A 9,393-nucleotide genomic window follows, 5' to 3' on the forward strand; every position below is an offset into this window, starting at 1 on the left:
AGGAAATATTCTACCAGAGCAGGAGAACGGGAACTGCAGAGAGACCAAAAGACTTCCAGAGTAAATCTTAAAGTTGTTGTTTTTTTAGTAATGAAGTTTGGTGATTTGCACGTTTTTACTGCACTGATACACAAAAGGATTATTCTACTTGTGCGATCATCTCTGGCAACGTGATTCGACATTCATCTAGCAGGTAGGTGTGTACTAATTCTGTATAATTATTTACTTTCTTGTTAGTTTTTCTTAGCTAGCAAACTTCACTTATTTTAAAAGCCCCTAAATCCTTAATGAACAGACACTTGTAACCTACAACTAAACCTAAAGTTGAAGGAAATCAGCTGCTAAAATGTTAACTGTGCCTCCTGCAGGTTAAAAGCTTTGAGTTAATGACTGATTTTGTAAGATGGACAGATATCTTGGAATGTTTGCTTTGACTTTTCAAAACAGTGAAGCCGAGTCACCCTTTGTTGAGTTTTACTTTATAGGTTTTAACCCACTAGGACCGCAGGATCGTAAAATATTCCCATTTTCTTAAATCTATAAGAAGCACTTCCAGTTCTGCAGTTCTCATGTTTGCTGATGATTTCTGTGCAGGAAAGCCTATTAAACAAATACAGCGAGTCATTATCAAGGCAAAAGTGCCACATGCATGTTGAATAAATGAATGAAATCAACAGATAGCGTTTCAATACAACAGAGAGGTTAGATAGCAAGAGATTAGGCATTATTGCTTCATCGTCGTCAAACAGCAATGTGCAGGTACATTCCTAAAGTCAGTTTCCTGCTCTGCTGGTTTCCGGGAACCAGTGAACTTATACAACCTTTACTCTTCCACAGCTCTGGTTGGGAATCAGATTCCAGTCGGCACTCTACCTCTAACATCATCCCTCCAGCATGAGCGATGATGGGGAGAGACAAAGGCCCGATGGGAGCCATGAGGCCAGACAGGCCCCCAACGTCAAACCCAAACTCGGCCAGAAAGAGAAGAACAGCAAGGAGGACATGTGGAAGAAGGAGAAGCCTGCAAAGGTGAGGAGATCGAGGAGTATCGACTCGGAGAGGGTGGAGAGAGGCAGGAGGAGAGAACGAGACAGGCACCAGGAAGAGAGGAGGCAGCGGGGGAGGAGTGAGGAGACCCGGAGACGAGACAGGAAAGCGGGAGAGAGTGACAGGAGGAAGATGAAGTCCCCCGAAGATGATGTGGAGGACACTGAGTGCGCTGTGTGTTTCTGCTCATACGATAACATCTTCAAGACCCCGAAACTGCTGGCGTGCGGTCACACCTTCTGCTTGGAGTGCCTTGCTCGCATCAACGTCATCTCTCCTCGGCTCAAGACCCTGTGCTGCCCCGTGTGTCGTGAGCTGACCGAGCTGCCCCACGGCCAGGACCTGCCCCGCCTGGGCAACAATGAGGACATCATAGGCAAACTCCCACCAGACATGCAGAGAATGCTGTCCATCCGATTCAAGCGCAGCAAGGGCAAACTGCTCCTGAAGAACCATCCTCACAGCGGCCCGTCCAAGTCTAATTTCTTCTCCCTGCCTAAAAAGAGCCAGAGTGGCCAGGTGACAGCAGGTGGTGACCTCCACTTGAGTGCACTAGAGCAGGGAATAGCCCCCACCACTATGGTGGACGTAGGCAGGCCTCCAAACAGGGTCGGAGGTCGCCTGCGCAGGTTGTTCCGCTCGGACCAGTGCTACTACATTGTGGTGGCGTCCATCATCACCATCACTGTGGCGCTCATGCTGGTTGGGATTCTGGCCTTTGTGATCATACCGAATGTGATTATTCACGGGAGGCCTGAACAAGCAGGGAACGGCACATTAAACCGCCCCCCGGGGAATGGACCCTGAAGGGGGTCAGGGGTGGACAGGCTGTAGAGTTGAGACTAAAGTGAAGGGAGAGAATGTCACACAAACCTTGTTGTGATTCTCAGTGATCCTTTTGTCCTCTTGGTGAAGAATAAACGAAGCACTGCAGTGAAGTCAGGACATGAAGGAAAACCAGAGCGGCAACATTTTTTTTAAACATGTATGCATGATTGTTTTGCTCTTTACTAAACATAAGCTGTAAATGTTGAAAATCACTAAACTCGGTGATGAAAAGCCTTGAGTATCTTTTGATTGCATCAGGCGGATTTCCATAACCACTTCAGGGTTTCTCGTTCTTACAACTTTTGTTTATAGACCAACTCATTGTACATAGCCGTAGATGATTTATTTATTTGTACATACGTATTTTCTCTATTCACTCAAGAATGGGCTTTTTATTCCCCACCGTATCATTGAATAAAGTTTTTTTTTTTTTACTTTGAAAGCTCATGATAACAACTTTATTCTTCTAAACTAATCTGAATGTTTCTTGTCTTCTCTGTGAATACAGTATAGTGGGGATTCCCTGAACAGTTCCCTGACACTTGTCTTCTACCAAGTCAAAAGTTGCCTTTGTTGCCTTTTAGGAACCTGCATGTTTTCTTTTACTCTCTGGTGGTGTAAACAGACCAGGGTGGCTTGAATTCTGAATTCCCTTCTTCGGTTCTTTAGGCTGACAAACCTGTTTGACAGCACGAGTGTCTTTATGTTCATGGCAAAAAGCATATTATCAGCAACAAAGTATCCAGATATTTGTACTTAAGTAAACGTTGCAATAGCACGATGTAAATATTATATTACAATTACAGCATTCACAAAAGTAGAATAAAATAATTATCATGTACACAAGGGTTGTGAGATGATTGCATTTGTGTTGTATTTGTATTGTAAATGTTCCTTTTTTTGAAATATGTGAAATATTGGAGAGCTTGACCTCCTTATGTCAAAACATGTTTAAGTTATTATTTAAACGAAACCAACTGAAGAAGAACTCCTAACAAATGTACATCTGGAAACCAGACGTTGACTCTTTTGTATTAGGGTTACAAGTGTAACAACTGGCTGTTACTGTTACCAGTAGATGTGAAATAAAAACTACACAGTTCCTTGAGTAGTGGAGTAGAAGTACAAGTAAAGTAGTCCTATCTCAAAACACAGTAGCCCTATTTGTAGGTAAAGTAAATGTAGGTACAATCCACCACTGTAATCAGCTGATAAATATGATGCATTGTACATTTAGCTGATAATGGGCTTGAATGCAGGACTTTTACTTGTAATACTAACTCAGTATTGTTACTGTGTTATTGTACTTATTCTGAGTAGGTTACTTTCTCCACCATTGCCTAAAGACACACCCACCTGAGCCCCCTTCCCGGACTATCGAGGCAAATATGGTCGGGTGCACCAGAGCAAAAAAGCCCCCCCCCCCCCCCCCTCCTGTAATCCACTCTTTACGCAAATTAACAGTTATAGGTTATGTGCTTGCTTAGATAGAGGTTGAACATTAGAAACCTTAAAGCAGAAAGTCCTGAAACATAAGTTGTTGTGGATATTATCGGCCATCATGGCTTCGACTCCCTCCACCTCTGCCTTGTCTGCTGTTCTCCGGTGTCGGGGAAATATCTGGACCAGGAATCCGCCGACCAAGCGGCCTGCCGCCTCGGCGTGCAGCCTCGGGCTGGCCGGCGTCTCGCCAGCAGAGCGCGCCCAGTCAAACCAGGCATCAGCGTGGGAGGCTTTTCTCCAAGGAGACCGTGTTCTGGTGGGAAGAAGAGTGACTGTGGCGTACAAATCGCCCCGGGTGGAAATTATTAAATTATGTCAACCAAAATGTTTGCAATCCTCAAGGGACACGCGCTCAGATATGCCTGGTGTCCAAAACGCGCTGGTGCGTCAGCTGTTACGCAGCCTGTCAGCTAACCTGCCTGGAATAGACAAATGTTCTCAAATAATTCAAAAGATTAAACACGAAACATGTGCTATACACATTTGTAAAATAGTATGTGTTCAGGAAATCAATACATTTCCAGTTGGTGTTTTAAAAGTGTCCATAACGTCCTCATGTTTGGTGGAACATTCAGGACAAATACCTTCTTTCGTGTTAACTGGCTGGTCAACACTGAAGAGTACCTGCTTATCTTTGACTGCTCTAGTGTCAGGATTTATGTTTTTGAAGCTGGCGCTGTTGTGGAGGTCCAGCAGCATCCCCGATGATGCGCTTCAGCATCAAAACATCAAAAATAATGCCCTGCAGGTGAGCGTCAATGTGATACATTATGTTACCATAATACTGTAGGCCATATGAAATCATTGTATACTCCTCTTCCAGGCAAATGGACAACCTCCTCCAAGGTCAACTCCGGCTCTGGACAAATGATCCCAGAGGACAGACCTGACTGAGAGTCCAAGGCCTCAGCACCAAAAATACACACTATGATCTAACCTTATTTACTGACTTTTACTTGGCTTTCACAATGCACAGAGCACATGTGGACTTCAACCCAGTGACATGAAAACAACTGATTGTTTTTAGAGCATTTTTATTTTTGCTTTAAGGAAAAGCAAGCAATGCTGTAACAAGAAATACAAAGTATAGTATATTAAAGTGTATACAAAGTACATGTAGTGAAAGGTCAAACTCCTCTATAATACTTTTATACTTTCCATCTGTTTTAAGGACACTCGCATTGTTTGTAGTACATTTTACTTGAAGTATTGGAGGCCTGCTGCTGGATATAATAAATATTCAAATATAATAATATTTTTTTGGTGTATGATTTGCACCAAAAGCTTATTTTACAAACATGGATATTATATTTTGGATTTCCCTACAAGTATGCAGTGCATGAGGTCACTTAGATAAATGTGGCCTACTTTTATACTTTCACCTGTGCAAGAGTTGTACTTGAGTAGCCTAACAGATTTTGTGTTTGTAAAATATTTATCCCCAAAGTAATCAGTAACCATAGCTGTCAAATAAATACAGTGGAGTATAAAGTCTAATGTTTCCATCTGAAATAAGATAAGATAAGACAATCCGTTATTAGTCCCACCATTTGCAGTGTTACAGCCACAGAGGCACAGTGCAGCGACAAGAAGAAGTCCAAAAAGCAAGATATTATAAATAAGTAAACAGTAAAAACAATTAATAAATAAGTAAACAGTATAAAACTAAATATAGTAGAGGGAATGAATAGTTGAATTCAAATTGTTACACATATGATATTGCACATTAATAAACAAATGAATTGTGAGTGTTGGTATGTGTGGTGTACTGGGAGTAGTGCTGTCACTGTTGTCAGGTAAAAGCATGAATGAGAGTAAAATTAATGTAGTAAAATATGAGTACGTCTAAATTAAAGGCTACTTAAATGCAGCACTTGAATGAATGTATTCAGATCCTTTATTTTCATTTAATGTTACTTTGTACTTACACTCACACACCCATTTCAGAGGGAAATATAGGCATTTATTTTGGACTGCAGGTACTGGCTACTTTGTAGAGTCAGACTATTAATACAAAAATATAATCAGTATCAAGTATTTATTAGTTAGTAACAAATCATTACCTTTACCTGTTGCAACATTAGTGCTGAAATACCCAGTGGTGGAAGAAGTACTGTAAAAATACTCAAAAGTTCCAAATCTTACTTAAGTAAATGTATAAAAGTATTTCAAAATATACTTAAAGTAGGCTTCATATTATGCAGAATAGCCTATTTCAGAATTATATAGTATATGGACTATTATAGTCTACTGGATTTTAATTAATGCATATTGTGTACATAACTTTAATGTTGCAGCTGGTAAAGGTAGAGCTGATTTTAATGACTTGTTATACTGCCGGATGTTAAAAAGCCCAAGTGTAATGGAGTACACGTTTGAATATTTCCCTCTATGTCTAAGTAGTTTAAAATGGAAATAGGCCACTCAAGAGAAGCACCTGGAAATTAAGTGTAGCCTACTTAGTTACTTTTCACCACTGAATATACCCAACATATTCATTTTAAAAAGGAGTTATATTGTTTATGTGTTTGCCATCAAAAGCATGTTGATGGGTTCATGTCCATTGAACCAAAACACATTTGCCTTTTTTCCCCCTTGATGCAAATAAGATGCACTTCTCTGCAACTGAGGCAGAACATGTGTGTTGTTACATTAGCTAGGATCTCTTCACTACCATATTGCAACGCCACGGTGAGTTAAAGCAGATAATAAATGTTTACAAAGACATCAAAGCATGCTGTTTCTTAATTAGCTCTTAATAAGCCACGCAGACGTCAACGTGTTGTATAATTTCTCAAGGTGACAGTTGGGGCGGGACTTCCCGTGAATGCTCTCTACCCAGGAAGTCGTCGTGTTACTTCTCCTCCTCCTCCTCCTCCTCCGCCTCTTCCAGTCTTGTGAGAGACAGGAGAAACTAAAGGGGTGTTAAGTTGATTTGATAGCCGGGAAACTAGCAAGAGAATAGTTTCACATCGGCTCCTCACCGTCCTCTTGGCTCCGGTCGTTTAAATTTGCTTGTTGTCATCGAAGAAATGGCCACAAAAAGGAGACACGCGCAAAGGGTAAGGGCTAATTTCCACACGCTCCTCCTCACGCTACAGTATTTACAGTCTGTCGGGTATAACCTGTCTGTCGAGCACCAGGGAGGACAGCGAGGTTGAAAGTCGGTGTTTATAGTTGTATTTCGGTCTTAATAACGCACGGTTTTGCGTATGTTTAACGAGGCAGCCACAGGTGATAAGAGGAAATCGATCAGAGACAGTTTGGTGAATCATCACTCCAGTTCACAACAACTTCCTACGAAAGAGACATTAACATAAACTCATTTCCTGTTGCTGCACACGTGTTATTTCCACTTTGTTGTCACTTTAATTGCAACCTTTATTTTATGAAAGTACATTGTGTTCTTATTATTTCAGATGAAAGAGGATATTGAAAGTTGAGGATCTGTCAGATGAGTCCAGTCCAAGATGAGTCCTGTCCATATTCACCCTCATTGACACTGCATTGTGTCCTTATAACTTTAATAGCTTCACGGTGAGCCAACAAAGTGTGACTCCAGATCTCTGATTGTGTGCTTGTGATGAAACACACGCTGCCCTTCCCATATCCCATTCCTATTGTCTGTAACAAGGACACATCTTTCTATTCAGACCCTGTCCTCCTGAAACCACCCCCTTCCCTCTGAGTTTCTGGGCCATGCTCCGCAAACGAAGCTCTCTCATTCTTTGCGGTACGTTCCTGTTTATCACCTGGAACGCCATACTAGTGCTGCTGCTGTGGGGCAGAACCCCACCCGGCCAGCCGGGCCAGCCTGGCGAGCCTGGCCGAGAGAAGAAGCAAAGTGGCTGAAACGCCCACTAATGATGTGGTGGGAGATGTGCTCCGAATGGCAGACACGTTCGAAGCAGAGCTTGAAATGCAGAAGCAAATCCTGCTGCAGATCAAGAATCAGCAGTCACTTGTGGGAGTCGCCTAACAGAAATGGACCGAAGGTTGTCGTCCCAAGTCAGTTTGTTATTCCTATCGTGGTAATCGCCTGTAACAGGGTCACCGTGAGGCGCTGCTTGGACAAACTCCTGGAGCTCCGTCCTTCAGCAGAGCTCTTCCCAATCATAGTGAGTCAGGACTGTGGACACGCTGAAACTTCTGAGGTGATCCATTCTTATGGAAACCAAGTCATTCATCTGAAACAACCGGACTTGTCAGATGTCGCTGTGCGACCAGGGCACAAGAAGTTTCAGGGGTACTATAAAATCTCCAGACATTACCGCTGGGCTCTCAACCAAGTGTTCAAGACCCTCTCTCATTCCTCTGCTGTGATTGTCGAGGATGACCTGGAGGTAATCATATCACCAATTAGTGCCATCAAATTGTTGTAATTAATGCTTTAATAAGTATTTCATGAGATTGAGAAGCACAGGGTTACATTTCAATGTTCTTTTATATATCAATATAATGTATATCAATTGAATTATTCATCTCCTACTCTAGGTGGCGCCAGACTTCTTTGAGTACTTCCAAGCCTTGCTGCCGCTCCTAAAATCCGATCCCAGTCTTTGGTGTGTGTCGGCCTGGAATGACAATGGCCGGGATGGCTACGTGGATCCAGGTATGGCTAATCTGCTCTACAGGACAGACTTCTTTCCCGGTCTGGGCTGGATGCTCCTCAGAGAGGTGTGGGAAGAGCTGGAGCCTAAGTGGCCAGCATCCTTCTGGGACGACTGGATGCGTCAGCCAGAGCAACGCCGCAACCGTGCCTGTATCCGCCCAGAGATCTCACGAACCTTAACCTTTGGCCGGAAAGGAGTGAGTCTAGGTCAGTTTTATGACAAATACCTGCGATACATTAAACTAAATACCGAATTTGTGCCTTTCACCAAGTTAGACTTGAGTTACTTGAAGGAGGAGAACTACAGAGAACAGTTTGAGAAGGAAGTTTACAGTGCTTCTGTGGTTACATATGAAGATGTTAAGCAGGGGCAGCTAAAAGGAACAGGGCCCTTCCGTCTTCAGTACTCGAGTAAGGACAGTTTTAAAGTGATGGCCAAAAACCTGGGAGTCATGGATGACTTGAAGTCTGGAGTCCCAAGGGCAGGATACAGAGGGGTTGTCAGTTTCATATCAAGAGGACGGAGAATCTTCTTAGCCCCTCCTCCAGGATGGGCCCGTTATGATCCCACTTGGAGCTGATGATCCAGAATGTTAATGTGCATTAGCCTTTTTGTAATCTCTGAATATCCATCGGGGAACACATTTCAGACCAAAGACTGATGTCTTTAAAGTTTATCTTTGATTGAATGATATCTACTTTAGATTAATGACTGACTGTGATAATGCAGAATGAATTTCCCCCTTTCTGGTGTTGGGGTTATTGCCAATGCTACTCAGGTCTTTTCCATTATTCCAAAATATTTCTTACAGTGTAGGGTACAGCCTTAGACAAGACTGCTGTAATTCACCAGAGATTTATTTTTATATTCTGCTAATTGTGCACATGACACTCATTAATGCATTCAATGCAATTACCTAGTTTGCCACTTTTGTTTTAAATTATTTGCAATTTCTGGTAGCCTATGTGAATTGTTTATGTCCGGTACAAATATGAAAATATAATCTGTGGTATAGTTGTTTATGGTTATTGGTCATAACTGCAGTATAATACGTCATTTGATTCTCTTTTTATGTCTTCCATGAAAATCAGTTCTTCCTGCTTACATTTGAATGTCAGATCATTTTCTTGAATGATTCTCCAATGTAGTACACTTTGCAGGTTTTTACTTGTGTTTGTATATTTTTGGAATAAAAAACAAACAATGAATAACTTTGCTTTTTAATGAGTTGTTTAATTTAGTTGGCTTTTACAGAAAGAACACCATGTTCTCTGTGCAGCCAAACATTATTCAAACTTTATTTTAGATTCTAGTAGAGATCCTAATGTCTTCAAAGATACTGAATATGTAAGGCAGAATTCTGGGGCAATGTGTGAAAATGGTACGTAAGACATCTTTAGTA

The 9,393-nt window shown here is 41.9% G+C and overlaps 3 protein-coding genes across 3 annotated transcripts; all 3 read left to right on the forward strand.

Annotated features, from left to right (window-relative positions):
* Positions 1-13: 13 nt before the first annotated feature.
* On the forward strand, positions 14-1,854 carry rnf183 (ring finger protein 183). Its single transcript, XM_029451114.1, has 2 exons — positions 14-193; positions 838-1,854. The coding sequence occupies exon 2, from the start codon at positions 895-897 to the stop codon at positions 1,852-1,854; it is 960 nt and encodes a 319-aa protein (XP_029306974.1). The 5' UTR covers positions 14-193; positions 838-894.
* Positions 1,855-3,342: 1,488 nt separating this feature from the next.
* On the forward strand, positions 3,343-4,695 carry LOC115021574 (uncharacterized). Its single transcript, XM_029452093.1, has 2 exons — positions 3,343-4,126; positions 4,202-4,695. Exons 1-2 carry the CDS (start codon positions 3,437-3,439, stop codon positions 4,247-4,249), a joined length of 738 nt encoding a protein of 245 aa, XP_029307953.1. The 5' UTR covers positions 3,343-3,436; the 3' UTR covers positions 4,250-4,695.
* A 1,500-nt stretch (positions 4,696-6,195) lies between these two features.
* mgat1a (alpha-1,3-mannosyl-glycoprotein 2-beta-N-acetylglucosaminyltransferase a) lies at positions 6,196-9,199 on the forward strand. Its single transcript, XM_029452616.1, is given in 6 exon segments — positions 6,196-6,440; positions 6,798-6,915; positions 7,032-7,215; positions 7,217-7,339; positions 7,341-7,721; positions 7,873-9,199. Coding segments are annotated over 5 exon segments (1,470 nt in total). The 5' UTR covers positions 6,196-6,440; positions 6,798-6,832; the 3' UTR covers positions 8,572-9,199.
* The last annotated feature ends 194 nt before the right edge of the window (positions 9,200-9,393 follow it).

Source organism: Cottoperca gobio, chromosome 16 (assembly GCF_900634415.1).
Source record: "Cottoperca gobio chromosome 16, fCotGob3.1, whole genome shotgun sequence".
NCBI classification, from domain to species: domain Eukaryota; kingdom Metazoa; phylum Chordata; class Actinopteri; order Perciformes; family Bovichtidae; genus Cottoperca; species Cottoperca gobio.

Bases quoted from the DNA above. Each gene is read 5' to 3' on its own strand.
- rnf183 (XM_029451114.1), top strand. From the start codon at position 895: ATGAGCGATGATGGGGAGAGACAAAGGCCCGATGGGAGCCATGAGGCC.
- LOC115021574 (XM_029452093.1), top strand. From the start codon at position 3,437: ATGGCTTCGACTCCCTCCACCTCTGCCTTGTCTGCTGTTCTCCGGTGT. The intron at 4,127-4,201 runs GTGAGCGTCAAT...CTCCTCTTCCAG, and splicing joins TCAAAAATAATGCCCTGCAG to GCAAATGGACAACCTCCTCC.